This window comes from Hippocampus zosterae, chromosome 21, assembly GCF_025434085.1.
Source record: "Hippocampus zosterae strain Florida chromosome 21, ASM2543408v3, whole genome shotgun sequence".
In the NCBI taxonomy this organism is placed as follows: domain Eukaryota; kingdom Metazoa; phylum Chordata; class Actinopteri; order Syngnathiformes; family Syngnathidae; genus Hippocampus; species Hippocampus zosterae.
In genome coordinates, this window is record NC_067471.1 from 4,159,245 (window position 1) to 4,186,815 (window position 27,571).

A 27,571-nucleotide genomic window follows, 5' to 3' on the forward strand; every position below is an offset into this window, starting at 1 on the left:
AAAATTCATCAAAAATTCTTGACTGTCATACATTGATTTTTCTTTTTTATGATTACCGTATTTTACGAACTATCAGTCGCATTTTTTTCATAGTTTGGCTGGGGGTGTGATTTATACTGTGGAGCGATTTATGTGTGAAATTAGTACTGTATATCATTTCACGTGTTATTTTCACATTTAGCCACAAGAGGGCGCCCCAGACCTTTGTTGATAAATCAACGTTACGACACTTTGGCACATTGTTATTCTTATTCAGCCTGTTGTTCTCGATTTTATTTAAATTTTAAATTACCTTTCAAGTTGACATGTCTGTTCTTGGTATTGGATTTTATCAAATACATTTCCCACCCAAAAAAATTATGTGTTTTTTTTTCTTATTATTTATTATGCATTTTATGGCTGGTGCGATTTATACTCTGGAAAATATGGTGCTTAGATGAGCAAATAAAACTTAAAAAAAAAAAAAGCTCAACAAAAGAATTCCCTCACAATAAATCCCCCCTCAAGCCTTTTCATTCGGGCTTCTTTATTTGATTGGATGAACAAAGGTTGATTGCCTTGGTTTGATCTCATCACATCCTCACTGAATTATCCTGTTAGTCTAAATGCGATTCTTGGGATGTTATAAGAACACCAATCATTCATCATCAATCATGTCATCTTTTAAACTGTCGCTGTGTCATTTATATGCCTTTCATTGGACAGAAACGGCGACTTCTAAAGGTCTTCAGCGTTCCATCTGCCACTCTCGCTGGTGCTCTGTGACAAGCCTGACAAATGGAGCTCATCCAGAACCAGAACTCCACTCGGGGCTTCTCGAGCCTCCTCGTCTCCCGCTGGGAGTCGCCGCCGCAAATGTCATCATATGGTTAGTCTTCATTATATCTTCATTATGCGCACAGCGCATTCATGGATTTGATTTCGCTGTTTGTTTTGATCATGCACTAAAAATTGGGAAAACGCATTATGATCCAATGAAACGATGAGATCAAGTATTACAAAAGCCTTGGCATTTTAACTAAAATACCTCCACACATAGAACACAGAAAAACAGTATACATAACAATTTTTCTTTTCTGCCCCCCCCCCCCTCCTCCGGACAGAAAATAGTGTTATCATCACGCTGGGCGTGTTGACGTTTGCCCTCCAGCTGTGTTTGGCTCTCCTTGTCATGTGGCGATGTCTGATGTTCGACAACAAAGTCAGAAAGGCTGTGGAGCGCTCGCAGACTTTGCAGAAACTCCAGATTGGTGGGTGTTTAGCGCTCCATTTGAGTTTTTTGGAGGTTCTACTGATTTCACGTTCTCACGTTGAATGATTTAAGCCGCTAAAAAGAAATGTGTATCGTATAATTGCTTCATCAACCAGGACTGCTGGACTATATGTGTATGTTTTGATCAGGCACTCATGAAGTTCTATGTTTAATGTAATATCTTCTTTTTCTTTTACCTCAAGATCCCTCATCCTGCCAGCGAGATGTTTCCAAACAGACTTCTTATCAGCCTTATAATGACAGCTGTTTATCATCCGCAGCTATAGACGGATGCTATACGACTGCAACAGACCAAAACTGTCTCTTGGGACCATCAATACCTTGGGATCTAGTTCAGTCCTGAAAATGAAAATTGCAACGAATCGAATCACCTCATAGATGAAGACAAACCCAGTTTGTCTTGGGCTGTTATTGAAATTGTTGTACCAAATACTTTACAAATAGCAAAGTGCAATGAGCTGCTCATGAGCAAAATCACAGTGACCTGTTGTACGGGCGACATGATCAAGAATCTGGTTCGGTGTCAGATAGGTGCAGTCAATGGTCACACAATAAGTTCAATGGCTGAAATCAAACATGTTTTGTTACATCATAACATAAGTAACTTGTTCACAATTACTACTATTTTTTATGTATTTAATTTTTAATCGAACGGTGTTTGGCTGTTGCCTGTTGCTTTGTGTAATTTGCTTTGCGACTACCACAAAAAGTACTGAATTGTTATTCACGCACTGGCCACTAGCGCAACATCTCTTCAATCATACCAGTATGTGAAAACACGTTATTTACAACATCACGATCGATTTCACTGTTTAAGTTTAATTTTTTTTGTTGAAATATTTTGAATTACCGGTATGTTTTGTGTATTTGTGGATTGGTATTATTCGGAGTTCGCGTGTAGTTCCAGGAATCACCAGCAGGTGGCGGTAGTGCAAGAAACATCATCGAGTGTTAACAGTCTTATATCAAGTAAAGAAGAGCGATAACGCCGACTATACCAAACAAACGAGTCATTCAATGATTTTCACTGTCTAAAACTAGGTTTTAAGTGGAGTTATTCTCATTTTGTGTTCTTTGCTTTAATAGTTGAGCATGGATTAATGAATAGTCACACCAGGTATGAGGTCAACGGAAACATTTGTCATTGCCGTGTTCGCGTGGCTAGCTAACTGGCTAACGGTGGCTATCAGCAACTTTTCGTCAAGAAGATGGAGTCTGGTCTTTTTTCAACAATTTCCCAAGGTTTGTTTGCCAGTCGTGAATGAACGAATACAAACTGGGGTTTGGGGGCCTTGGTTGTCATCTTGCACCTGCAAAAAATGCGTGCACAGACTTTAAATAATTGTATAAAATAATCTACAACATTTGAACACCAAATTGTAACGTGACACCTCTATAAAACTTTCGACAAACGTTTCTACCTAAATATTAAGGAACTGTTCAATAGAAAGATTACATTCAAAATGTGTCCATCCTTCCAATCATTGTACGTCAAGACAAGAATAAAAAAATGCCCAATGTTAGGTAATCACTGAATCAATCATTTTTGTAATCAAATAACGTAACCCAGTTTGAGAACCACTGTGTGACGTTTTGTAACTTGTATGTAATATATTTTCCCAGGTAGCCCATTACCCCTGGCATCACTCCGCCTCTTGGTGCCACCTCTGCATCTCCTGTCAGCCTCCATGTGGCAAACCCTGGAGAAACAACAAGTCATGAGCTACTGGGAAATTGCCGACTTTGTCTCTTTGGCTATGGAGATGGTCCCGGAGCTGCTCGTATGCAAGCACTGGATTCAACTCAACCTGGGTTTAAGAGCCAGGGTGAATACAACCAAGAAGGGAGAGTAAGAAGTCATGCAACAACATAAGCGTCAACATGCCTATCTCTATTTTCAGTATATTCTGGAATTATGCCGAGGTGAACAGCCGCTGGAATGTGACATCATCTTGTCTCTCCTGGCTAAGATTAAACAACAAAACATCTTTGCAGTCGACGTGAGTGCCCTTTTAATTTCAGTTTCTCCCTCTGTCTTTTAATTTCGCTGACAGTTGAAATATGCCGTGCGTCCTTACTTTGCAGGTTAATGAAGAAGAGGAAGCCGCAATTTGCTTTCGGGAGTTAATTCAGGTTCTGCTCAAGGATCCCGAAGAGAGACAGCACTTCTTTGTAGTAAGACATCATTTTAATGAATAGTGTGTAGGCAAAGGATTTAATTTGTGACTCTTTTATCATCCCAAAGGGGGTCTTCCCTTTGCAGTACGGACCAGAGTATGACCGGGATTTAAAGGCCTTGTTTTGGGAGTTCCTGTGTCGACTAGTTCAGTTGTTACCTGTTCCTGATCTCAAAGAGGTAAGGAACAACTTTATGAGGTTGTCAATTGTGACAGGAAAAAAATTATATTGAATTGCCACTGCTGCTCTTTCAAAACTTGTACAAAGAACTGCTGCACTTCAGGAAAAAACAGCCCATCACAAAACAACACACTTTTAACACATTAAAACAATGTTATCCTGCGGTTTTAAAAAATTCAGCAATATGCTTTTTAATGTAGTTGTCTTTGTTGTTAGCTTCCCTTATTTAGCTACATTAGACAGGCAAAATATTAGAAACGCCTCTGTGGCAATGCGCCCACGTTCGAGAAATGTACTGTTGGGGTTGTAAAAGGGGTAATTAATGTCACTAAAATATTCGCGACACATCTCAGTTGCAAAGTGTTGTTGCCATTCTTTGTAATATCGTGTTTGTATCATCGTGGTTTTTTTGTGTGTGTGTGTGTTTTTAATTTTTTTTTTTAATCTTATCAATTGCAGACTGTATGCTGGCTCGGTGCGTCAATATCAACTGAACGTGTGCATTCGCTCACTGAAGCGAATGACCTCAAGGTTTTGCTCCAGCACCACAAAGACCATAAACGGTTAAAGCAACATGGTACCGTATATTTTCGAAGCAATTTATCTGATTATTCTGCGACTGTGAACTAACTTGTGTATTTTTTTTTTTTTTATAATGTAGTTCCAGCCACAAGCATGGGGGGCAATATCCTTGCCTCGCTCTCTGCCTTTCATGCATGCAGAATGGCAAAAGCTGAAGAGCGGCCTCACGAATCAGGCCCGGATGGTGACTGTCCCATCCATGTGCCCACAATGGATGAGGTGACAGTTAAGATCATTGCAGAGGTTGAAGACAACGGCGGAGTCGAGCAAGCAGAAGGGACGACAGCAGACGTGGATGATGGGAAAAAAGAGAAAGAAATGAATGAAAAGCCACAAAGTGACCTCACGCCGACGCACCAGGCGGTCGTTCACGAGGACGCCTCTGCTTCCGTTCGGCCTCCGATCTCTTCGGGACCTCACGACTGTCCGGACTGCAACATGAAATTCAAGTTTGCCTCGTCGCTCACAGCCCACCGGGTCATCCACACCGGGGAGCGCCCCTACCGCTGCTCCGAGTGCGGCCTCTGCTTCTCTTACCGGCAGGCCTTGAGGTGGCACAGAAACCTGCACAAAACTGCATGCGAGTACGAATGCGACATCTGTGGGGAGACTTTTCCGTCCGTGTCGGCGCGCTCCGACCACGAGCGAAAAGCGCACGTGGCGGGTGGCGCGTTTGCGTGCCCGCAGTGCGAGAGCAAATTCACCTGTGAGACGACGCTCTCGAAGCACTTGGAAACTCACGTCGGGTGTGCGGGGGATGCCGGAAAGCTACCGGGAAACGCGGCTGTCGTTTCTCTCGTCAACGTCCGTGCAAGCCGGCGCAAACGCAAACCCACCATGAAGGTCCAAGTCATCAACTTGCAGAAACGCATGAACAGCAGGACAAAGCAGGAAGTCACCAGGGAGAGACCACCGACCTCCTTAAGTTGGTCAGTTTCTTTCTGTCTTTCTCTTATAATCATGATGGAGCGGGGGGAACTCATTTTTAAAATGTTGGAATATGTAAAAAAATTACATACCGTATTGGCCCGAATATGAGACGGCCCTGATTAAAAGACGACCCCCTCTTTTTCAAGACTCAAGTTTGAAAAAAGACTTTTTGAACACCAAATTAATTTTTATACAGAAAATAATTACGGTACATCTGAAACAAATGATTATAACAATATATTTGAGAGAAAAAGCATGTTATTTTGCCTCATTCAAATCTTAATATCTGAACATTTAAATATGTCAACTAAAGTGCAATCACGTTCGTAAATGAATGGCTTCTGGTTTTTGAAATGGAAATTCCATCGTAACTGCTCCTCAGCTGCCGGTTAACCTGGCCGATATTCGACCCACTTTTCTCCAGATTGTTTCTCCATTTTCTGTTATCTCTTCTATTATTTTCTTCTTTTTTCTTTCTTACCGCTATTTTTTATTTTTTCTTCTTTGCGCTACCGCTATTTTTATTTTTATTCTTCGTGCCAGGGTTTCACTTTGGCCTGGGGAGTCAAGTTCAGCATTCGCTTCAATAATATCTGGCGTCATCTAGCGTCGTGAATGGGCATAACGTCTAGACCTCGAATACAAGACGGCACCCACTTCTTATTTCAATGCAAAAAACACCGTCTTATATTCGGGCCAATATGGTACATTGATTTATGGAAACTGATGGAATGATGACTTAAACAGTTCCGAGCATTCGTACTGGTCGCCCTCCGTCTCGACAAAGGACGCTGACGCAAGTGAGTGATTGTTTTGTCGGCTCGCATTTCACACGCGACACTTTTTTCACATGTCTATAATACAGCGTATGCACGTGTGTTACTGTCAGCTCGCCCGGCAGATGGCACGTCGACGGCTTTCCATCATTCAGAGGAACATCGGTCGGGGCAACACACGGAGCGCGGTCGCTCCGATGATGCCAAAATGGCCGCCGCCGTCCCAGATGGTCGTTTCAACTGCCAAGACTGCGGCAAAAGCTTCAAGTTCCTCTCCCTGCTGAAATCGCACCTGCGCATCCACACGGGTGAGCAGCCGTTCCTCTGCTCTCAGTGCGGACGACGTTTCTCCTTCAAGCAATCTCTGGAGAGACACAAGCAGACCCACAAGTCCGGATGCGGGCTCGAGTGCGCCATCTGCGGGGAGGTCTCAAAGTCCTTTGCGGATCAAAAGGCGCACATGGACGCCCACACGGAAAACGAGCGCTTCGTGTGCTACGAGTGCAAGCGCACGTTCGCGTGGAAGTCTGCGCTGGTGAGGCACCTGAAGACACACGGCGAGGACGCCGACAAGGCGGAGAGTTCGCTCCGGTGTCCCCAGTGCGAGCTGAGCTTCCGTCACGCCGGCTCCCTCGCCAGACACCTCCGCACGCACCGGGAAGAGCGAGCGTACGTCTGCAGCTGCGGCAAGAGCTTCGCCTACCAGACGGCGCTCACCGCCCACCGGCGGATCCATCAGAAAGAGCGGCCGCACGTTTGCGCGCAGTGCGGCAAGGGCTTCCTCTACAAGGGCGGCCTGGCCAACCACATGAAGATCCACTCGGCGGAGATGCCCTTCATGTGCTCCTTCTGCGGCAAGCGCTTCAAGCGGGAGCGCAACATGAAGAAGCACGAGCGCTGCCACACGAGAGAGAACGTCTACGGCTGCTCGCGGTGCGACAAGAGTTTCGTGTACAAGGCCACGCTGATCCGCCACGAGCTGACGCACTCGGGCGAGAGGCCGTACCTGTGCTCGGACTGCGGGAAGGGTTTCTTCTCCCACGGCGAGCTGCTCAAGCACGAGCGCTTCCACACGGGCCACAAACCCTTCGGCTGCCCGCACTGCGGGAAGACGTTCACCCAGTCGTGCTACCTGACCGTTCACCTGCGCTACCACACGGGCGTGCGGCCGTACGCCTGCACCGAGTGCGACAAGAGTTTCTTCAGCGCCACCCGCCTCAAGAGACACACACAGACGCACACGGGGGAGAAGCCCTTCCGCTGCGGCGAGTGCGGCAAAGCCTTCAAGCAGTCGTATAACCTCAAAATGCATCACCGGACGCATAAGATCACATAGCGAGGAACTTTTTAGGCAGAGTGCCCGCCGGAGTACCAAGTCGGGGATCTGCGGGAAATTTCAGGGTGAACCGAAAATCCGCAGGTGAGCAGAATTAACTCCTTCACTCCCAAAGACTTTTTGAAACGTCTTTTCAGACTTGGCTGGTACTGAACGAGTTAATAAATAATAAAGATAATATATATGGAAAATATAAAAATGAAAGAAATAAAAAATAATAAAGAAGGTATTCACGGCGCTTCCCTTTATCCAAAATTGCAAAATTATTTTTTAATAATCTTGAATTTCTTTGCTGCCATTTTTTTTACGAGGACAAAAGTCACACCAAAAAAAAAAAAAAGAAAAATCATGACGGGGTGTGTAGATTTCAAGTATTCAACTTGCTTTCAATATTTTACTGCCTTACTGTACCGTTTTAAATTTACACACCTTTCCATATCTTGTTCGAACCTCGAAATGAAATGCAAGAACTTTCCTGTACTTGTTGCCATTTTCAGGCGTTGCGTACATAATTCAATGCATTTTGGACTAAGGCTGTAAAATTCTAAAATGCGACTACTTTTATGTACTCAATTTGTGGAGTTGGCCACGTCCTGTTAAGTTCAGCACGCAAGTTTGTGTTCTCGGTTCATCCATAAATGTCGCCCCAAATCCAAACGGGCCTCTATCCAGGTTTTACAGCGTAAAAACGACCACAAGTTTGCTCTAGAAATCAAACTTTTATTTGTGCGATTCAAGGTTAAAGGACTGAAATACAAAACATTTTCACTTGAGGCTTTGCACATTTTGTGAAGGACAACTTTCGACCGGTTTTGTGGCATTGCAGCTTTTTTTTTTTTTTTTGATAGAACAGAAAGTGGCCACACTTGGTCTTACCTTAAAACCTTCAGAGCATTTAGTGTCACATTTGTTTAGCGTAACTAAGTTTTTTATAGTTTGGGTTTGCTTTTGGAGAAAAAAAAAGGGGGCCAACGGGGCATTTCTAAACTTCGCACCTAAGCTTACTGGTGAATATGCGCCGAAAGGAGGCTACACAACGAGGTGCAGCGTAATAGGGCAGTGGTCGCTCCCCATAGCCTTGTTGCGGATCTTGCTGTCGCAAAGAGCGGGCACCAGGGAGGACGACAGCACAAAGTAATCGAGCCGCCAGCCCACGTTCTTCGACCTGGAATTCATCATGTAGGTCCAGAAGGTGTACGCGTTGGCCTGCTCAGGGTAGAGCTCGCGGAAGCTATCGACGAAACCGGCTTCCAGCAGCTGGCCGAAGCCCTCGCGTTCCTCCGGGGTGAAGCCGGCGCTTTTCTTGTTCCCCTTGGGATTCTTCAGATCGATCTCCCGGTGGGCTACGTTGAGGTCGCCGCACAGCACGAGGGGCTTCTGCATGTCCAGCTCGCTCAAGTAGGCGCGGAAATCCGCGTCCCAGGTCTTGCGGTAATCTAAACGCACCAGGCCTCGCCCGGCGTTCGGCACGTAGGCCGTCACCAAGTAGAAAGTGGGGAACTCGGCGGTGATCACGCGGCCTTCCTTGTCGTGCTCCTCTTTACCTTTTACGATCGGGGGAGAGGGAAAAAAAATAAAGGGCCGTATTTTCCGACTGTCCCCGATTGACGTCGTTCTTCAAAATCGTACTCACCGATGCCATACGTCACTTTGGTGGGCTCCGTTTTGCACAGCATGGCCACGCCGCTGTACCCCTCCTTGTCGTCCGACACGCACCAGTACTTGTGAGGATACTCGGGCATGGACGTGATGTCAGCGGGCAGGTCTTTCTCCGCGCACTTGGTCTCCTGCAGGCACAGGACGTCCGGATCCTCCTCCCGCACCCACTGGGGGAGGCACACGGCATCAAGGGGTGGCGGAATTTGAAACAAAATGTGTGTGTGTAGGGTTGCGACTCACGTCCAGACCATTCTTCTTCACCCAAGCCCTCAGCCCGTCCACGTTCCAGGAAGTGATCTTCATATTAGCGTCGAGTCCATCTTTGCTGGTCGTTTTGTCGGGGGGGTCTTCGTACAAGATGGGGGCTTCCGGTTCTTTCGATTTCTTCGCTTTCTTGTTCGTGCTTTCTGTAAATTGACGGCGGCAAGTACGTTTTGATAAGGGATTTCGGAAAGGGGCGTTTTGTGTTATCCCCGTACTCACCCGAGTTGGCTTCACCGTCCCCTTCTGCCGTCGCCTCTTCTGCCTTCTTTCCGCGCTTCATGCTTGAGCTTGTTCGAACGGTGGAAAACACACTTGGGAGCCGGGCAACACACACGCGCAGACTTGGAAGTGCCGCTGGAAAAGGGAGGAGAGACAAAGTCACGTTAACAACAAAAACGTCACATTTTCATTCACACAAGTCTCAACAGTAGTTACCGGAACTGGAATGTGCCCATGATTGTTTCTGTTTATTCTTTCCACAGCCACAAGATTATATTATACCGATTGCGATATTGTTCTTTTTTTCCCCTGTTAACAAAGATTGCAAAACACCAGGTTTGGAAATGTGACAGGATATCAGTTCGATATCACACACGCTATTGCCAATCCTCTGAAAAAAAATGTACATGATGTTTCAAACGACACCTCAGTCTAGTGCAAAATGCAACAACAATTTATAATGGAAGTCCAAAACTGAATTTGATAACAATTTTGCACCAGTCGTAGATGAAAGCTTAGTTGCAGGTGTACCTAATAGTTTGGGGACGAGGGGGCGGGGGGTGACGATAGATGCATGACTACTGTCTCGACTAGAGGATTAATGAAGTAAAATACTCCAGGAAAGCACGTTGCTAAATTCAACCATTTAAACAAACTTAACCGCAACTGATCAACAATTCATTAGCATGTTAGCAAGTCCAACACAATGCGTGATGCTAACGTTAGCATTTCATTGAAACAAAGGCAAGCGACGGGAAAGGCCTCCTCCAGAGAAGCCATCTAGTGTCTTTGCCTGCAAATTTAGCTGCCATTGGTTAAACACCGAGATCAAATGCTGCAAGTTTAAATATTCTCTCGGGAGACCGCAAACAAATACTGATTTTCACAGCATGCAAATAATCTCACTCGCACTTTCAGCAAGATGCCAAGACTCGGACACGCTCCTCGCTCACAGACCAGCAGTCACTTCCCTAACATTCATGCGAGACGAGAGCAACTATTGATGCGGCTAAGGCGATTGTGATATGGTTATTATGACGTAACGAAAAACCCACACTACCTTTCAAAAATATCCAAGGTGTGAATGTTTTATACCGCAGTATGTGAGTAAGAAAGAGTCTTTACAGTTATTATCATTTTCATAGAATTTAATTGCAATAAACCGGCGCATGCGCACAAGTACAAGCACTAAAGCATATTTATTTTCCCACATGCTCCTCAATGCCTGTTATAAATTTCAGAAACGATTCCACTTTACATTTTAAAACAAACGTAAGTCCTGCAACATGTTTTAATCCCCCATAAAATGTTATTTGGGCGAGGGGAATATTTAAGACATATAAACGCGGTTGTTGAAACTTAACGCTCAGGCGAATCGAACACTCATTGGGTCCTCTGGACTGAACATGGACGTGTCGGTGAAATGAGATATACATTTTTTTGAATAAAAGCACGGAAATTGGACTCATGCGAATTTAAAGTAGCGCTTAATGTAAGCACGTTGGTGGTTAGGTATTCATACTCGGTTCCCTGGTTGACAAAACAAGCTCTCTGGCGTTATTATCTACATGGTTAGCTAAAAAGTTGCTAATGTTTTGACTCAATCAGGTGTGTGAATCAAAATAGACTGTTGTATATCTAAGTGCAAAGTTACAATTGTACCACTCGTTAACTTATATTCTCAATCTAGACGATTAATTTAGTTTCTTTTAAATGTGTGTGAAGCTGCAATGACTGTAGTAATTGGATTTGAGGGCAGTGCCAATAAGATTGGCATTGGGATCATCAGGGATGGAGAAGTACTTTCCAACCCTAGACGGACCTACATTACACCTCCTGGAGAAGGTAAGAAATGTGTTTGTTTTTTTTCCTGAACATGACACCATAAGACCACCACTGCACTTGTGAATTGTATTCACATTTGTATGTTTTCCCCTAAACAGGATTCCAGCCCAGCGACACAGCCAGGCATCATCGCTCGGTTATACTGACTGTCTTAAAGGAGGCTTTGGAGCAAGCAGGGTTGAAACCTTCTGACATAGACTGTGTAGCATATACTAAAGGTTTGTTCAGCACGTTGACGTTGTGAATGTTAAAAGATGGGTTTCTATTCATATAGGTTTCTCATCTCACCAGGTCCTGGTATGGGTGCCCCCTTGGTCACAGTGGCTCTGGTGGCTCGCACAGTGGCCCAATTGTGGGGGAAGCCCCTTGTCGGTGTCAACCACTGCATTGGCCACATCGAGATGGGCCGACTCATCACCAAAGCCAACAATCCCACTGTACTTTATGTCAGCGGGGGCAACACGCAGGTTTCTGACATGATTTCATCTTAGAGCAGAGCAAGGTGTTTTCAACAAATCTGTTGAATAATCAATGAACACTTGTGCGTTCACTCCATTTCAGGTCATTGCATACTCTGAGCGACGGTACAGAATATTTGGAGAGACCATCGACATTGCAGTTGGGAACTGTTTGGACAGATTTGCCAGAGTTATCAAGGTGTGTGTGGTGTTAATTTCATGTTGAGTGTGCTGTATTCACACATGCGGTATTTCTTTTTCGACAGATTTCAAACGACCCGAGCCCAGGCTACAACATTGAACAGATGGCCAAGAAGTAAGTGATAGAATACGACAAAGGGCCAGTATAATTAACTAAAACTAGTATGAATGAAATAAAATAACATCAAAAATGCTTTTAAAAAAATCACAACTGAAACTACATCTTCTGTTTATAAAGTAACCATAATTATTGCAAAAACGTCCTTTGTAAATTAATACCATAGATGGCGTTTTTTGGGGGGTTCATTTTAAAATTAGGGGAGGCCAACTTGTTGATTATGATCGACTAGTAGCCTGATGACTGGTCCCAAGTTGATCGCAAGGGGTCTTGAGGGAACTGGACCCCCCCAAAAAATGTGTGTCTGTCTGCGTCTTATTAATATTATAAATGATAAAAATCCTATCACTTTCACAACAAAAAAATAGTATTGAAAATCGAAAATAAAATTTGAAAAGCCTGTCACCTTTAACCTCTGGTGCCACGTAACCTGGACGTTGTTAGCAGTCTGCAATTGCAGTTTATGATCAGATAGGAGCCATTATAAAAAATCCAAAACCTCAACCCAGTCCACTACAATTTTTTTAAGCTTATTAACTCTGCTTCCTTTTTTATTTTATTCTTCAGAGGCTCTCAGTATGTGGAGCTGCCATATACTGTCAAAGGAATGGACGTGTCTTTTTCTGGGATACTGTCCTACATTGAGGTGAGCATTTGCAGCTACTCATTTTTAAAAGATCACAGAGTAAAATTATTGACTTATGCTGTTCTAATAATAGGATGCTGCAAATAAAATGCTTGGATCCCGTCAGTGTACAGCCGAGGACCTGTGCTTCTCCCTGCAGGTTAAAATTAACTCATAACCAACGTCATCAAATAGATTGGACATGAATTGACGTCGGGGCGTGTTTGTGTTTGGTTCTTCAGGAGACGGTGTTTGCAATGCTGGTGGAAATCACAGAGCGGGCCATGGCTCACTGCGGCTCCCAAGAGGTTCTCATTGTCGGCGGCGTTGGCTGTAAGTACGTCAGGAACGGAGTTTAACTCCTTCACTCCCAAAGACGTTTTTAAACGTCTTTTCAGACTTGGTCCAGAATTGGCTGGTACTAAATGAGTTAACCTGTAGTTGACCCCCCTGCCCCCCCAAAAAAGATCTTGTAACATTAAACAAACATTGAATTTGCAGGTAACCTGCGTCTACAGGAGATGATGGGCGTCATGTGCAAGGAAAGAGGAGCCAAACTTTTTGCCACAGATGAAAGGTACAAATACAACAGTAGGGGGCGCCCCGAGGCTCAAAATATACTGTACAGTACTCACTCCTTCTTTCAAGACACATTGACTTCATTTAACGGGCATGTAGTACTCGGCCTTAAAGGGATTTTTATTTTCTTTTTGCCGTATCATGTTTGATAATGACTTCCCGTCACATACACAAATGAAATCGTACCACGTTATAGATTCTGTATCGACAACGGCGCCATGATCGCTCAAGCCGGCTGGGAAATGTTTCGATCCGGCCAAGTGACCGAGTTGGAGGACTCATGGATCACGCAGAGGTAGCGCGTGTTTTATATCTGTAAAAATGTTCAAGCCTACTGGTTGATTTTCTCCATTTGTGAACATTGCTTGCGTCGCAGGTACAGAACGGATGAAGTGGAGGTCACATGGAGAGACTGATGGGCGGAGAATGTCACGGCCGGCACGCCGAGGGAAAATTTGACTCGGTTCCATGAGACTTAAGTACAAAATGGACTCCTTCCCACAGACACGGTCCATCTTGTTTTCTCAGGTAGTTTTTGATATATTGTGCATGTGACAAATTAAAGTGAAGCGCAGACGGTACGTCTCAAGAGTGTTTGGGAGGAAGTGCTCGGCTTTTCTTGAACGCTCAACACTTTACCTTCTGTACACTTGAGGCCCCCCTGTCAAGAAAATGTGTCGCAACAGCCAATGGAACACTATTCTACTTCATTTAATGTTTCTTTTTTTTCACAATAATGGCTAAAATATAAAAATACATTGAAGACAATCGCAAATCACTTATTTCCAATAAACAGCTGCAAGGCAAGTTTATTCACTTTTATTAAGCAATACTGTTCACGTACATTCCTCCTCCAGTGTAATTTTTTTCCAAATTCTCCCCCCCCCCAAAAAACAATAATAAAATCAACGTATTGAACACTTAACTCCCTTATGAATTCATGAACATTCACCTCATTAGAAAGCGAACAACAGAACAAATGGAAAAAAAACAAACGGGGACAGCATTAAGATCTGACAGGGCTAAAGGGGGAATTCTACTGTGCCTTTGAAGAGACCCCTTTGTAAACCGAAAAAGACAATAACAGTAAAATTCGAGCAGGTATAAGACGCCACACCTCACACGGAAATGGGGAGTGGGTGGGAAGAAAAATAATAAATCGCCGCGAGTTTCTCGCACGGCCATCGCTAATAACAAATTCATCTTTAACAAAGTGCTTGATTGACCACACGCTTTACACGGGACACCGTTTATTAAAACTGCAACTTCCAAAAAGGGGGGGGGGGATGGGGGGGCGGTTTGATTACTTAAGGCAGACTTTTTTTTAATAAGGCGATTAAAAAAAAAATCATTGCTGTAAGATCTCAAAAAGGAGTTAGTCCAAAGTGTCTCAGTGTGGCTTTGCATGAAGACATCATCCTGAGTGCAGCGTGTGAGAGGGGACTCCGAGAATCGTCCGTCGTTAGGTGTCTTAATGTGCATGAAGGCGCATGTTGATTTGATGCGTGTGTGTGGGTGTGTGTGTGTATTGATGTGTCGATCTGAATACGCTTTGGGCCTCTGTGCGCTCCTAGGCCGGGTGCTCCCGAAAGTCCTTGTACCACACAACTCTTTTTGGATCTGAAAAGAAACCGGGGGGTGGAGAGAGAGATGCTTTTAATATCCAGTTGATGGGACAATCTTAATACATTTTCTAGTTTTAACCGTCCGACATGTGTTTATGACGCCCAGTAGAAGTATTTGAATGCAAAAGTAAAAAAAAAAAGTAAGCATTCATCTTCCGAGCCGCTTGATCCTCATTAGGGTCGCGGGGGGGTGCTGGAGCCTATCCCAGCCGTCTTCGGGCAGTAGGCGGGGGACACCCTGAATCGGTTGCCAGCCAATCGCAAAGTAAGCATTCAATTGTATAGAAACTACTGCACATATTATAGCGTCTGTTCAAAGCATGTGCTTTGCAGCAGCGGGGCTCCGTTTATTTAATGCAGTAAATATACTGAAATAATTTCGCGGCCATTTTATAGTTGTGAATTTTGGATTGTTAATGGAATTGCGTATAGCGTAATGTTGTGAACAACTTCATCTTCAAGTCAACTTACCTTTTTTCTGTTGGTTACAGATTGCATTCCATTCTGCAGAGAGAGACCCCCCAAAAAAGTTACAAAACTAAATTCAAGCATGTTTTTTTTTGGTTTACGAAAGGTCAAACAGTGGCTGCAATACCTCTATTGTGGAAGTTCAGAGCCTCCATAAGGTGGCGACAACTGAGCAGAAGCTCCCCGTTGTGCTCGTCCAGCTCAGAGTGTGTAGCCGGGGCAGTGGAGGTAGTGAAGGGTCTAGTGGTTTCTTGAGGAGGCTGGATGGCGAGTGGTGGTTCTACTGGCGCTTGTGTGTCTGTGACTTGAGGTGCAGGGGAGTCTGGGGCTGCGGGATGAGGGTTGGGGCTCTCTGGGGCAGCGGGCCTGGTCTCGCTGATGAAACTGAGCCCCCATTGGTTCTGGAGCAGAACGCCGATGGCGGGGCGGTCGTCCTCCAGAATGCCACTCGCCGTTTTTGCCTTCACCTTGGAGGCGTAGCTGACAGCCGGCTGCAGCTTGGCGGGGCTGTCCTGCACCGGGAAGGCAGGCGGGGGCTTGAGCAGCGACAGACTGTCCTCCACCCACCTCTCCTTCTGGTTCGCCTTTTGTGAGCGGTTGAGCCCTTTCTGGCTGACCTCTCGGCGAAGGCTGCCGCCTTTGTGCTGCGGGCCTTTGCGCTCCTTTTCCCTGCGGAAGGTGAATGTGTGCACGTGGCTCGTGGCCCCGTTCAGGTCCGCGCCGGGGGAGAGATGCCGGGACTCCCCTCCGGAGATGCAGCCACCTCCTCCTCCGCCGCCGGAACCGGGTGACAGGCGGCGGTTTCGGATGTGTGGCTCTGGGTTGGTGGTTGCAACGAGGACTGCTGGGTCGCACAAGGTATCAGACTCGCACACAGTGTTACTGGCTTCCCATGTACCTGGAAGAACACGCCCAAGTTTTATGTTTACCTTTTGTTGCTAAAACGAAACTTATCTTAAACGTACTGAGGTGACGACTATGCAAAAATTGATAGAATCGAGTTGTGAACAGGATAAAGTGTTCAGATGCTTAAGACAGCAGATTTGCGATTGTAGTTATTTAGGCCACCATTTTACGAAAATAAACGCCACATCCATAGAAACCTCCCGTTGTGGTAAAACGGGTGATGTCACCTCTGGAGCCGAGTGAGGTCACAAGAGATTTAACGGTTAAACACTGCCCGGTTACAACCCAAGCGCCACTTACAAAACAAAAAAAACTGTTTACGAAATGGATTAGCGTATATCCTTACCGAACATTCTAGAACTCCACGTGAAAAAAAGTAGCAGGGCTAGACTACGCCGATCTTGCTAATCCCCAAGACAGACCCTATTAGCGAATCTTTATTAGCAGCGTTACGATACCAAGAAACGCGACGTTCGAAACCACAAGTCCGAGCTGGACTTTCGATCGACCAAGATTTGTCCTCCAAAGAAGTAGAAACGTGCGCTAAGCTAGCCGCGCTCGTCAAAGTTTCGTAAGCCATTCAATGCAAAGCGGGGAGTAGCCAGTCGGGCTCCTTGAGTTAGCGGGGCTAGCAATGTCGGCGAGTGCAAAAAAATTGTCGCGTCGAATGAGGCCAGCCCTTGAAATAGATCAGAGTCAAGCGGACAAACCTGTCTTGATATGCATGTCTTTTCGCCGAAAGTGTCGTTGAGCTTGGACCGTTGGGTTAACTTTTGTTTATAGCGTAGGTATAACGTCGGCTCGCTTGGAGTGAGACTCGTTGCTGACTGCCACCACCAGGAAACGACGCCACAAGGTGGGTGGGACGGGAAGTGAGCCCCTGAATAAACGCTCCGACGGGGAAACTCGTGGTGGATAACGTTCCGAGAGCACACGTGACAAGCACGTGAGTAACGACAATGCCGTCAAATTCCTGACATTAAGTCATCTTTAAAAAATAGAAGCTTGAAATACTTTCAGCGCGATCATGTCACAATTACTGAGGGGCAATTAAAGCTTGTGTGAAGCACTGAGCCGCTTTGACTTGTTTCGAAAAAGCGACAATTTCAGGAAGCACGTAGTGACCTCTTGTGGCGAAAAGCAAGACTGCAGATTTAAAACATGCCCATGCACTCGCGATAACTCGATGATACATCCATAAATGGGACGAGTGTATTCATTTAATATGCATAATTAATGAAAGTAAACTATGCATTGGCAATATTGTTTCAGATCAACGGATATCTTTAATCGTGACAGTAATATACCAACCACGTCAATGAATGGCACAAACACCCATGAAGGAATTGATTGGAACTGAATGCCGACTCGTGATTGGGTTTTTCTTTTGGGTGGGGGTCTATATATTTAAAAATGAAAACGCGTGACTACACCGATTCTGATGGGATTCCAGCACACCGAGCTCGCGAGTGCTGAGCGATATGAAATGGAAACAGCACGAGTCTGGAACAAAAAAAAATAGCACGTATATTTGTTTTGGATTACCGGTAGTTGTCTCCGACATCTCTCATCCTGGCAAGTAGATGGCAAACGCGTGGTGCGTGAAGACTCAATTTATGTTCCCTCTCCATCCTCAGTTCCACAACTGCTATGCATTAATTTCTGAAAATCCCTCACATCAAGATATGACATTAACGCATCAGTGCAATAGTGGTAATTTAATCAATGTAATAAAACTGATTTTATAAAAATATAAAACTAAAATAGAAGACACCACACGGCACAAATGGAAACATGGCTCGTATCCAGTACCGGTACTGTATTGTGTGTTGGTTTCCGGAAGCTATCAATTACTGCCTTTCTCATTCCAACCAGAAGAGGGCGACATCGTGCCCCGTTTAATGCAATCTACGAAACGTCCCAGGAATCTGAGCAGGACACGCCTCGCTGCAACATGATTGGCTGTTGTATGAGGAAGTAACTTGAAGAGTTGGGAGCCATTCCTGTTGAAGTGGTCAGTCGAACAGCCTATCTGGACTTTTGTGACTGTGTGATACTTTGCTTTGTCGACAGATTGAACATGTGACAAGTTTGTTTGGTGAGTTTTAGTGCAGACCATAGTGACCATGAGGTTTAAATAATACTTTGAACATCTGAGACCTGAGGACTGAAGTTTTCCTGGCAGAACATACAAACAAGTGCTGTAAAAAAATAGGCCACTTTTTCTGTCCTGTCCATGATTATTACAGCATATTTCCTAGCCAATGACTCGCATGCATTGTCAAACGCGGGCTAAAATGATCAAACGATAACAGACGTACACTTCATCGGACAGCGATTATAAAATTTAAGTACATCAAGGGAGTCGAGTGTAAACGTAAAAAAAAAAGACCTGAGTGACTTGAATTCAATGGCTAAAATGAAAACACAGTACAGAATTCTTGTGGCGCTGTTCACCCATCCAGTTCTTCAAGTTGCTGCTGCTGCGCTCTTTCCAGCTCATCCAGCCTCTCACGCAGCAGGACCATCTCCCTGCGCTCCTCCTCTTCCTTAACCCACACGCAATTAAGAGCGTCCCATTATGCAAAACATGTCAACGCGTCTACTTACAGGTACGTTCGTGGACGCATCCGTGATGACGGCCGGGCCGAGACTGAAGGCGCCCTGGTCTCCCAGCAGGAGGCGCCGGAATTCGTTGTGTCGCCGCTGGAGCTCTCGCATCCTTCTGCGGAGCTGAGCGTGCTCCTCGGAGTGAAGCGGGCGTCTGCAAATGGAAGGTTCTTGTGTTAGCGCCAAGTTTTTTTTGAAGACGTTTTTTGTCAATTGTGAGGCTGACTTGTTGGCTGCTGCGGCTTCCAGTTTCAGTTCCTCCATTTGAGCCTTCAACAGTTGTATCTTATTCTGCAAGCTCTTCTCTTTGTTCTCCGTCTGGGTCCTTCGCTACACAACAACGCGCAAAGAGACCGTACTCGATCGTGTGGATGAAGACAGCGGATATAGTAAGTCTACACACCCCTTGCTCAAATATCCTTTTTTTGTTGTTGTTGTTGTTTGTAAAAATGAAAAAGAAAACAACCTTCTTTTGGGCAACGGCTGCTCTCTTCATTTTCTCCTTGAGCTGCGAGTATTTCTCATCCAGCTTGGCTTCTCTCTCTTGCAGCTTGTGTTTCTCCTCCAACCACTCGATTTGACTCTCCTCCACCCGCCTGCCAGAAGAACAACACATGGTAGGAAGACGCACAATCTTTTATCACGATAGTGGTAACTTGACCTACAAGTGCCCTTAGTTACAAATTTTTTTTCTTGGTCAAGTGTGTTTCGTTTTTACGAGGGGGGCCAAGAACGCATTTGGTGGCATTTCAATTGATTTCAAAGAGGAGGGGGAAAAAGTCAAGGGTCGTTTTATGTACCGCTCTGCCTCATGTTGGCTCCTCTCAGCTTGGGCTCGGACTCCCCTCAGCTCCTCCCTCACTCCGTCCACTTTGGCTTTCAGATGCAAATTTGCATCCATCAGCTCAGCTTCTGATCTCGACAACGTGCCCAACTCTGCGGACATCTCCTCGTTTTTCTATGAAAAAAAAGAGAGGAGAAAAAAAAATCTGCACGGTGTTTTTTTTTTCCAAAAGAAAATCGGATCGCGATGTCGATTTGAATTGCACAAATTGTTTTGCAGCAGTGAGGTGCCAAGGGGCTTGCCCTTACCTGCTTCAAGTTTGAAACCGCTTCTGTTAGCCTTTCCAGCTCCTCAAGCTGTGCGCTCTGCTGCTTTAATCGAGTTCTGAAAGACCCCCCCCCCAAAAAAAAAATAGATTGAATGATCATTTTAGGCTTCTTTATCACGCCAGGAACGGGAGCAAAACTGACCTCAGGCTCTGCAGTTCTTTGCGCGCAGACTCTTCTCCTCTTTGAGCCATGCGGAGTTGCCCTTCCCACTCTTCGTTCTGGGCTTGCACTTTGGTATCCTGCAGCGCCACCTGCTGTTCCAACGCAGCCAGGCGGTGCTCCAGCTCCATCCTAAGCGGCACAAAGATCCCAAGGCCGCGTTGAATTCCGGGGGGGGTCTTTTCTTGCTTCGCTATGATCTCGTCTTACTTTTCCTGGTGTAAGACAGCCGATTTGTAGATTTCCTCATCGCGGGCTGATTGCACCTTCCTGGCTACCTCCCTTTCTTTTTCGACGACGGCTTCCTTGTGTCTCTCCGCGGCGTGCTTGAGCACCTCCATGTCCATCTGTAGGCCTGAAAAACACAACAACAAGAACATTTGTAAGACCTTTCAATAGCAGACATTACCTTTTTTTAAGCTTTATGAATAAAAAGTCAATGGATCAGGGAGAAGGGGGAAAAAAAACCCCGTTACCCTCCAATTGCCCTTTCAGGCTGTCTCTCTCCCTCTCCAGCTCGCCTTTGGAGCGGGTAGACTCCAGTTTGACGCTGGCCACCTCCATCTTGTGGGAATGCGTCAGGCTTTCAATCTGTCAACGGCGGGACTTTTAGTACAATATCGCTTACAATATCAAACTGTTGTCAATCAAGTAGGCAGTGAAGGGGGGGGGGGCGATTTGTAGTTATCAGGTGGTAATTGAGGCCAGTCTACCTGTCCGCTGAGGGAGTCGACTCGCTTCTCGGTTTTATGCAGTTTTCCAGTCAGCTGACTGTTCTGCTCGTGGCTCAGCCGGAGTTCGCTTTCCATCCGCTCCAGCCGCGAGCGCAACGACTCGCGCTCCGCCTGGAAAGAAAAGAGTGGACAACAACTGTCAAGTTACGTACAAAAAGTACAAATACACCGAAATTTGACTTGGGATGTGTGACCTCCAGGGCTTTGAGAGCGGCCTGGGATTCCGCCAGCTGTCGCTTCTGAACCCGCTGGATGTTCTCCGCCTGCTGCTCCGAGTGGTCCTTCTGGGCCTGCAATTCCGCCACCTCCGCCTGGAGACCCTTCAAGCGCAAGGTAAGCTGGGTTTTCTCCCTCAGCAGAACCTCGACTTGTTTCCTGTCGTGCTGGGAGTCTGCGTTCTGGTACAGGGCCATCAGGTTCTCCTTATCTTTGTCCAGATGAGCGATCTGGCCACGGGCGGGGGGTCAGGAGATTTGAGCACTAGTCTGAAGCCCCGATCTGAATGCAGTCACTCACTTCGGCCTCGTAGCGTAGCCTCTGCTCCTCCACGACGCGTGCGTGTTCCTCTTTTTGGTGTTCAAACTGGGCATTGAGCACGGTGTGAGCATAGCGGAGCTCGTTGAACTCTGACCTGTACTTCTCGGCCTCCTACACGCAAACCTTTTATAAGGGAACTTCAAATGTGACACTCGCGCCACGCTGTCGGGCGATAAAACGTATCATTTCTCCCATCGCGCGATCAAAGAAAAAGTTCACGTTTATTATTGATATTGAGCAGACCTCTTCTAGTTTGGCGAAGCGCTCTCGAACCGGACCCTCCATCTCCTGTTGCACCTGAGCCCTGAGCAACTCCAGACGCTGAGGAGTCATCACCTGGTAATGCGGACAATTCCAAAACTCGCTCAGCCCATTCCAGGGAACAAACATTTCAGTTTATTTGAGTGTGAAATGCTTCGGAGGAAAAAAACAAAACAAAACAGTATTTTTTTAGTTTACCTGAAGTCTGAGCTCGTCCAGCTCTCCATTTTTTTCCAGAATTTCTCTAGTGCGCTCAGCGAACTGCAGCTGGAGCCTGTCGAGTTGAGCTTGAAGATGCCGTAATTCCTCTTGTACCTGGATGAACTCATCCTGTAAACTGAGAAAAAAAAGTCATTAATTTTAAACTGTTGGATACTGATTGAATATATGCATTCTTAAGATTAATGTAGTACCTGGTGTGTTCGGCCTTAAGAGTCTCATAGTTCGCTCGATGACGTTCACACTTGGTCCTCTCGTCGACGAGCATCTTCTGAAGCTCCATCTCGGCCCCGGCGGACAAACCAGGCATGGATGAAGACGCCCCCGCGACGGGCCCCAGGCTAGCCCCATGCGGAAAGGACTGCTGGAGGGCCGAGGAGATCATGTCACCTCTGGAATGGAAGTCAAGAGAGGACAAAGGAGTCTTAAGGCAGACCGGTATGTGAATCCACAAGCTTCCTGGTTAGTGACAATACGGCTCTTGCGAAATGAGATCCCTGAGTCAAGTTGGTGTGGCGTTTGAAGAGTGTCGGTCTTTGTTGTCAGTCTCCATGGCAGCTATGCCAAGAGTCAGGCTATTTTTTGATACAATCACAGCCTCTTAGCTGTCAGGCCGAGGTTGTTAATCAACCTCAAGTGATTCGTTAGCTCCCTTGCTTGGCTGCAGCATCTGTTGTCAAGACCAGGCGGGTCTGGGCCTACTGATTACAGCGACAAACATCATTCAACTGCAAATATCCAGAAACCCATTAAAACTATTGTTACGCGATGTAAATTGTTCTGTAATGTAATGCCTCTTAACGCAGGCTAGAGAAGCGCCCTGCGATCGGTTTCAGCTTTCTGTTATGCAAATATAGACAAAAAAATAATAAGTGGATAGTCACAGGAATAATAAACTGTGCAATTAGTGTTGTTGCAGTGACACGTCGTTGTTGTTGATGTTACACTAGGAAGTAGGAAAAAAACACTTTCCGTTTAGTATTCAAAAATCGCGCGTTGTCTGCCGTCACTCAAAAAAACGATGTCCGAGCAGATTGATGACATTTTATCTGCACTTTATCCGAAACTGCCCCTTCAACGATTTAAAGACGACAATGCATAACAATCTAGTTGGGTTACTCGCACCAAAGCTACACCCAAGCGTAGCGATATAAAGATGTATAAAGTTAAGAAATCGAAAACTTGCACATATCGATAAGGGCGATCGTTTAAGCGTCCAAGCAAAACCAAACTATTACTTACAGTTATTATTCTGTGTTGAAAGGGCCACATGAACGCTTATAATTCGTTTTTTTCCCCTTTTCAGATGTCTGAGTCGGCTCGCTAGCTTTTTTTTTAGCGAAGTAACTAGCACATTTGAAAACGACAAGCTAGAGGCTCACGGGAAATGTAGTCAATGTGACAGTTGTGGTCGGCGTCGAAACAAAGTACAATTGCGCCCTCTTGTGGATTTGCGAAATATTTTTTCCTCGAATGTTTTTTTTTTAAATCCAATTCACAAACATCTCCTTGCCAAGAATGATTTACTAACTTGGATGGATGAAAATGTTGACAATCCTCATAGCGGGCCGTTGTCCTGCTCCTTTTGCTCGACGCATTCCTTTTGCTCGCTACATCCCAGTTCTTCCATTTGCCGCTGCTGGACTTTTTCCAGGTCATCTACCCTCTGACGCAGTTGGGCAATTTCTCTCTGCTCCTGCTCTTCTTCCTTAACACACAGGACATAAGTCATAATAACCTGGAAGTTGATATGTGGGGGTTAAAAAAAAATGGCAAAACTGCAAGGATATTGTTGATCGTGAGGCATACTTGCACATTGGAAAGCATCATTTCAGAGCCGAGGCAGTGGGCGGGGCAGCACGCGGACGTGATTTGGGCGGTGCTGAAGCGGAAAGTCCCGTTGCGGCACATAAGGAGGCGTCGGAATTCGTTGTGCCGCTGCTGATAGTCCATCAACCTTCTGGGGTTGGCGCGATCACAATTGTGTTGATATCCGATTACCGTGCGGAATGATAAAAATGTATTTTTCTGAAAAATCAAAACCTCAACAGACTCACTTGTTGGCTGTGGCGCCATCCTGTTTGAGCTCATCTATTTGTTCCCTCATCAGCTGGATGGTACTCTGCAAGCTCTGCTCTTTTTTTTCCTCCAGGTTTCTCCGCTACGCAACGCGACACAACAAAATGGATCCGTTTGGGTTGACGCCGGGAGCTAAACATTCGTTTGTATGCGGGTAACAGCAGAAAAGGAGCACCTTCTTCGCCGCCAACGCCGTCCTGTGCAATTTGTTTTTGAGCTGCGAGTATTTCTCTTCCAGCTTGGCCTCTCGCGCCTTACTGTCCTCGACTTGCCTGAAGGCGGCACAAGAGGAGCAAACGGGGGTAAGAGTGATTTTGAATTTTTTTTTTAACTTGAATGAAATGGCGTGCGCGTCGCACTTCTCTGCCCCGCGACGGACGTTCTCCTCCCTCAAGATGTCCAGTTGTTCCCTCAGACGATCGTTTGCCTCCATCAGCTCGGCTTCGGACCGCGACAGCGTCCCCAGGTGGACGCAGAGTTCCTGATTTTTCTTTTCAAAGGGAAATCAACAAAATGTTTTTACCCCCCCCCACCTTGCTAATGTCACATGACCAAAATCCAGGGGGAAAAAAGCGAGCTTTGACTGTTGTTACCAGTCATGTTATTTTCAGTCACCACCATTTTTGTGCAATGCAAAATGGCCGCCAATACCGTGTTGAGACTAATGGAGGTGCATAGAACACATTGTCATAAAGACTTTTTTTTTTTTTTTTTGGACTTCCCCTTTTGACAGCCCAAAAAAAAAAAAACAAATGTATTTTCCCCGACAACTATTGAGGGTCTGCCTACCCACCTCCTTGATGTCAATCATATCAGCTTTCTGTCTCTCCAGCTCCTCCAGCTGAGCATTTTGCTGCCTTAATTTGCTTCTGACAGATAAAAAATTGTTTGTTGACACTCAAGTTCAGCTTTGAAAAACGCGATGAGGAAGGAAGAGTTAAAGGAACCCACTTCAGGCCTTGAAGCTCTTTTCGGACGGATTCTTCTCTCGTCTGCGCAATCCGAAGTTGGTCCTGCCATTCGTCTTTCTGGGCTTGCAGGTTCATCTCCCGCAATGCCTTCTGTTGTTCAAACTCCATCAGACGTTGCTCCAATTCCAGCCTTGTACAAAAAAAAAGGATGAATTTTCTAAACGTAATGCCGCAAAACGTCTGGCGCACTTTCTCACTTCTTCTCGAGCAACGCCGTTGTCTTGTACATTTCTTCGTCGCAGACAGACTTGACCTTCCTGACCATCTCCATCTCCTTCTCCACCAGGACCTTGTTGTGCCTCTCCAGCATCTCCTTCAGTCCCGTCACCTCCGATTGCAGACCTGATGAGACACAATTAAATCGTGCGCCCCCCACCCCCGTAACCTGATAACACGATAAGCTGTCCAGTGTTGTAACCGCCGTCCCTCAAAACAACTTCCTGTGTGTCGGTTCCAGGACTAAGAAAAATGAAGACAGCAAAACCTACTTTCCTTCTCCCCCTTCAGTGACTCGCAGTCCCTCTCCACCTCGCCTTTGGCGCGGGTGAATTCCAGTTTGACATTGTCCACCTCGGTCTTGTGCGACAGTTTCAGGCTTTCAATCTGACAAGCGATCAAAAAGAAAAAAAACAGAAACGCTGACAAAACGCCTGCGGCGCGTCGTTCCGTTTTTGCGTTGACGACGGGATGCCGCTTCGTTTTATCGTATTGGCCCGAATATGACACGGTGTTTTTTTGCATTGAAATAAGACTGAAAAAGTGGAGGTCGTCTTATATTCGGGAGTCTAGACACTAAACCCATTCACGTCGCTAGATGGCGCCAGATATCATTGAAGCGAATTCTGAACTTGACTCCCCAGGCCAAAGTGAACCCCCGGCACGAAGACTAAAAATAAAAATTGTGGTAGCACGAAGAAGAAAAATTAAAACATGGCAGTGAGAAAGAAAAGACAAGAAAATAATAGAAGAGATAACAGAAAATGAAGAAATTAATTTGGTGCTCAAAAAGTCTTTTTTTCAAACTTGAGTCTTATAATCGGGGCCGTCTTATATTCGGGCCAATACGGTAGTTGCTGTTTTGAAGGGACTTGATCTTACCTGGCAGGTGAGGGAGTCCATTTCTCTTTTCGTTTTGTGCAGCTGCCCGGTGAGCTGGTTATTCTGCTCCTGGCTGAGATGAAGCTCGCTCTGCATGCGCTCCAGTCGTAGCGACATGCACTGGCGCTCCGACTGCAAGCACATTCCATTAACGTCGCCCGTCATCTCCTTCCAATCAACCTCCCTCCTCACCTCGAGCGACTTGACCACAGCCTGGGATTCCGTCAGATGTCTGTTCTGCGAGAGCTGAATGTTCTCCACCTGCTGGTCCGAGTCGTCCTTCTTTGCCTGCAGCTCGTCCACCTCCGCCTGCAGACCCTTCAGCCACATGGTGAGCTGCGTTTTCTCCTTGAGCAGAACCTCCACTTGCTTCCTCTCGAAATGCGGATCCACGTTCTTGTACTGGGCCACCAGATTTTCCTTCTCTTTCTTCAGATGAGAAATCTAACAAACCAGGTATAATCTTTTTTTAAAAAAACATTAATTTACAAAATGAAGTGATCCAATCGGTCACACCAAGCAACCTCACCTCCATCTCATAGCGCATCTTCTGCCCTTCCAGTACGCTGATATGTTCCTCCTTCTGGTGTTCAAATTGGGAATTGAGCACAGTGAAGGCGTAGCGCAGCTTGTTGAACTCGGACCGGTATTTCTCTGCCTCCTACACGCCGCACGCAGGTCAGTGAGAAGATGAGGCTCATAGGTTTCAGTGATAAGTGATAAATTCTAACTCTTAACTGATCTACAGTGCAAAGATCCTAAAATCAATATCATTTGATTTATTTAGCAGTGTAGAGAGTGCTAGCAGTGACCTCTTCTAGTTTGTTGAAACGCTCTCTGACGGGTGCCTCCAATTCCTGCTGCACTTGAGCCCTGAGCAACTCCAGACGCTTTGGAGTCATCACCTGCAATTTGGGATATGCTTGATGCCTTCCAGATATGTTATTGAACACACAACCATACTTTTTTCCACTCACCCAATCAGTAATAGATTAACAAAGGAAATCCGGTTTGAGACATTTTATTGCTAATCCTCTATTAGGTACCGATGAGGAAGTTCAAGCACTTGAGTGGAAAATCTCTGTCAAATTTTTTACTGACCTGTAGTCGAAGCTCCTCCGTCTCCTTTTTTTTGTCCAGCAGTTCTCTTGACCGCTCAGCCAACTGTAACTGAAGTTTATCCTGCTGGCTACGGAGACGCTTTGATTCCCCCTGAATATGCGCTAGCTCATCCTGCAAACTAAAAAAAAACAAAATACAACAACAACAAAATTCAAGTCATAGTAGTGTAGTAGTGTAAACCAGTAGTTCTGAAACTTGAGTCTGCTTTAAACATTCATATCAGAGAGAAGGAGTACCTGGAATGTTCGATCTTTAGTACATTGTAATTTGCTTTATAGGTTTCACACTTTCTTTGAAGATCAGTCAGCATGTGCTGAAACTCCATCCTCGCACCATCCAGACCGGGTATCCCTGTCCCTGGTACCGTTGGAAGGTTAGTAGGGTCCATTTTGTCCCACCTGAAAGAAAGACGAATTAAGGTTTATCTGCTTCTTATTAACATGCGA

The 27,571-nt window shown here is 45.7% G+C and overlaps 5 protein-coding genes and 2 long non-coding RNA genes across 23 annotated transcripts in view; 4 read left to right on the top strand and 3 right to left on the bottom strand.

Annotated features, from left to right (window-relative positions):
* Positions 1-8,003, top strand: part of LOC127594128 (zinc finger protein 420-like) — a 68,647-nt gene extending 60,644 nt beyond the window's left edge. For all 5 annotated transcript variants that reach the window (XM_052056108.1, XM_052056109.1, XM_052056107.1 and 2 more), the window contains 11 exons: positions 724-868; positions 1,104-1,250; positions 1,456-2,515; positions 2,897-3,099; positions 3,175-3,273; positions 3,359-3,448; positions 3,519-3,629; positions 4,091-4,208; positions 4,293-5,142; positions 5,891-5,943; positions 6,033-8,003. In XM_052056108.1, coding sequence (XP_051912068.1) covers positions 2,482-2,515; positions 2,897-3,099; positions 3,175-3,273; positions 3,359-3,448; positions 3,519-3,629; positions 4,091-4,208; positions 4,293-5,142; positions 5,891-5,943; positions 6,033-7,255 — 2,781 coding nt within the window. In that variant the 5' untranslated portion in view covers positions 724-868; positions 1,104-1,250; positions 1,456-2,481 and the 3' untranslated portion in view covers positions 7,256-8,003. The remainder of the gene's footprint in view (positions 1-723; positions 869-1,103; positions 1,251-1,455; positions 2,516-2,896; positions 3,100-3,174; positions 3,274-3,358; positions 3,449-3,518; positions 3,630-4,090; positions 4,209-4,292; positions 5,143-5,890; positions 5,944-6,032) is intronic.
* Positions 7,955-10,586, bottom strand: apex1 (APEX nuclease (multifunctional DNA repair enzyme) 1). 3 transcript variants are annotated; one of them, XM_052056218.1, is made up of 5 exons: positions 10,458-10,586; positions 9,398-9,532; positions 9,155-9,321; positions 8,889-9,081; positions 7,955-8,799 (listed from the first exon to the last, which is right to left on the bottom strand). In XM_052056218.1, exons 2-5 carry the CDS (start codon positions 9,456-9,458, stop codon positions 8,285-8,287), a joined length of 936 nt encoding a protein of 311 aa, XP_051912178.1. In that variant the 5' UTR covers positions 9,459-9,532; positions 10,458-10,586; the 3' UTR covers positions 7,955-8,284. The 3 variants fall into 3 exon arrangements, with proteins under 3 accessions (XP_051912178.1, XP_051912177.1, XP_051912176.1); XM_052056217.1 differs by lacking the exon at positions 10,458-10,586 and adding an exon at positions 10,304-10,448; XM_052056216.1 differs by lacking the exon at positions 10,458-10,586 and adding an exon at positions 10,310-10,424.
* On the top strand, positions 10,580-14,498 carry osgep (O-sialoglycoprotein endopeptidase). The gene is made up of 11 exons (XM_052056213.1): positions 10,580-11,242; positions 11,341-11,460; positions 11,534-11,709; positions 11,804-11,899; positions 11,967-12,016; positions 12,587-12,665; positions 12,739-12,804; positions 12,887-12,977; positions 13,146-13,221; positions 13,420-13,518; positions 13,600-14,498. The coding sequence occupies exons 1-11, from the start codon at positions 11,128-11,130 to the stop codon at positions 13,637-13,639; spliced, it is 1,008 nt and encodes a 335-aa protein (XP_051912173.1). The 5' UTR covers positions 10,580-11,127; the 3' UTR covers positions 13,640-14,498.
* Positions 14,028-17,917, bottom strand: si:ch211-214j24.10 (uncharacterized protein LOC558894 homolog). Of its 2 annotated transcripts, none has more exons than XM_052056225.1 (4): positions 17,768-17,917; positions 15,444-16,214; positions 15,320-15,352; positions 14,028-14,843 (listed from the first exon to the last, which is right to left on the bottom strand). In XM_052056225.1, the coding sequence occupies exons 1-4, from the start codon at positions 17,784-17,786 to the stop codon at positions 14,794-14,796; spliced, it is 873 nt and encodes a 290-aa protein (XP_051912185.1). In that variant the 5' UTR covers positions 17,787-17,917; the 3' UTR covers positions 14,028-14,793. The 2 variants fall into 2 exon arrangements, with proteins under 2 accessions (XP_051912185.1, XP_051912186.1); XM_052056226.1 differs by lacking the exon at positions 17,768-17,917 and adding an exon at positions 16,933-17,099.
* LOC127594227 (uncharacterized) lies at positions 17,035-18,421 on the top strand. Its single transcript, XR_007960634.1, has 2 exons — positions 17,035-17,168; positions 18,098-18,421. It is a non-coding gene; the product is annotated as an uncharacterized LOC127594227 (long non-coding RNA).
* On the bottom strand, positions 17,926-27,476 carry cep83 (centrosomal protein 83). 3 transcript variants are annotated; one of them, XM_052056157.1, is made up of 17 exons: positions 23,665-23,815; positions 23,387-23,563; positions 22,050-22,247; positions 21,835-21,973; positions 21,619-21,711; positions 21,355-21,486; positions 21,033-21,284; positions 20,818-20,949; positions 20,581-20,695; positions 20,315-20,459; positions 20,087-20,236; positions 19,925-20,000; positions 19,633-19,790; positions 19,299-19,428; positions 19,059-19,162; positions 18,833-18,986; positions 17,926-18,771 (listed from the first exon to the last, which is right to left on the bottom strand). In XM_052056157.1, the coding sequence occupies exons 2-17, from the start codon at positions 23,512-23,514 to the stop codon at positions 18,676-18,678; spliced, it is 2,202 nt and encodes a 733-aa protein (XP_051912117.1). In that variant the 5' UTR covers positions 23,515-23,563; positions 23,665-23,815; the 3' UTR covers positions 17,926-18,675. The 3 variants fall into 3 exon arrangements, with proteins under 3 accessions (XP_051912117.1, XP_051912118.1, XP_051912119.1); XM_052056158.1 differs by lacking the exons at positions 21,835-21,973; positions 22,050-22,247; positions 23,387-23,563; positions 23,665-23,815 and adding exons at positions 26,870-26,908; positions 27,105-27,243; positions 27,362-27,476 and having other exon boundaries at positions 21,619-21,672; XM_052056159.1 differs by lacking the exons at positions 17,926-18,771; positions 18,833-18,986; positions 19,059-19,162; ... (9 more) ...; positions 21,619-21,711; positions 21,835-21,973 and adding exons at positions 23,913-24,016; positions 24,110-24,206; positions 24,294-24,424; ... (8 more) ...; positions 27,105-27,243; positions 27,362-27,476 and having other exon boundaries at positions 22,104-22,247.
* The window catches only part of LOC127594221 (uncharacterized), an 82,131-nt gene continuing 73,862 nt past the window's right edge, over positions 19,303-27,571 (top strand). For 2 of the 8 annotated variants that reach the window (XR_007960626.1, XR_007960628.1), the window contains exons 1-7: positions 19,303-19,449; positions 21,039-22,293; positions 24,008-24,088; positions 24,173-24,236; positions 26,046-26,459; positions 26,566-26,681; positions 27,404-27,498. This is a non-coding gene — a long non-coding RNA (uncharacterized LOC127594221). Of the gene's footprint in view, positions 19,450-21,038; positions 22,294-24,007; positions 24,089-24,172; positions 24,237-25,191; positions 25,269-25,362; positions 25,450-26,045; positions 26,460-26,545; positions 26,682-27,403; positions 27,499-27,571 lie in introns of all 8 variants that reach the window. The other 6 variants (XR_007960623.1, XR_007960624.1, XR_007960625.1 and 3 more) reach the window with 6 other exon arrangements.

Excerpts from the sequence above, each read along its gene's own strand:
- apex1 (XM_052056218.1), bottom strand. The coding sequence starts at position 9,458 with ATGAAGCGCGGAAAGAAGGCAGAAGAGGCGACGGCAGAAGGGGACGGT. Across the intron at positions 9,322-9,397 it reads GGACGGTGAAGCCAACTCGG|AAAGCACGAACAAGAAAGCG; the intron begins GTGAGTACGGGG and ends GTCAATTTACAG. Across the intron at positions 8,800-8,888 it reads CAAAGTGACGTATGGCATCG|GTAAAGAGGAGCACGACAAG; the intron begins GTGAGTACGATT and ends CGATCGTAAAAG.
- osgep (XM_052056213.1), top strand. The coding sequence starts at position 11,128 with ATGACTGTAGTAATTGGATTTGAGGGCAGTGCCAATAAGATTGGCATT. Across the intron at positions 12,017-12,586 it reads ATTGAACAGATGGCCAAGAA|AGGCTCTCAGTATGTGGAGC; the intron begins GTAAGTGATAGA and ends TTTATTCTTCAG. Across the intron at positions 12,805-12,886 it reads ACCTGTGCTTCTCCCTGCAG|GAGACGGTGTTTGCAATGCT; the intron begins GTTAAAATTAAC and ends TTGGTTCTTCAG.
- si:ch211-214j24.10 (XM_052056225.1), bottom strand. Across the intron at positions 15,353-15,443 it reads TCTGAACTTCCACAATAGAG|AATGGAATGCAATCTGTAAC; the intron begins GTATTGCAGCCA and ends CTCTCTCTGCAG. Across the intron at positions 14,844-15,319 it reads CTGTAACCAACAGAAAAAAG|ATCCAAAAAGAGTTGTGTGG; the intron begins GTAAGTTGACTT and ends GTTTCTTTTCAG.
- cep83 (XM_052056157.1), bottom strand. The coding sequence starts at position 23,514 with ATGACCTGGAAAAAGTCCAGCAGCGGCAAATGGAAGAACTGGGATGTA. Across the intron at positions 21,487-21,618 it reads GCTTCGCCAAACTAGAAGAG|GAGGCCGAGAAGTACAGGTC; the intron begins GTCTGCTCAATA and ends GTTTGCGTGTAG. Across the intron at positions 20,460-20,580 it reads CCTGAAAGGGCAATTGGAGG|GCCTACAGATGGACATGGAG; the intron begins GTAACGGGGTTT and ends TGTGTTTTTCAG.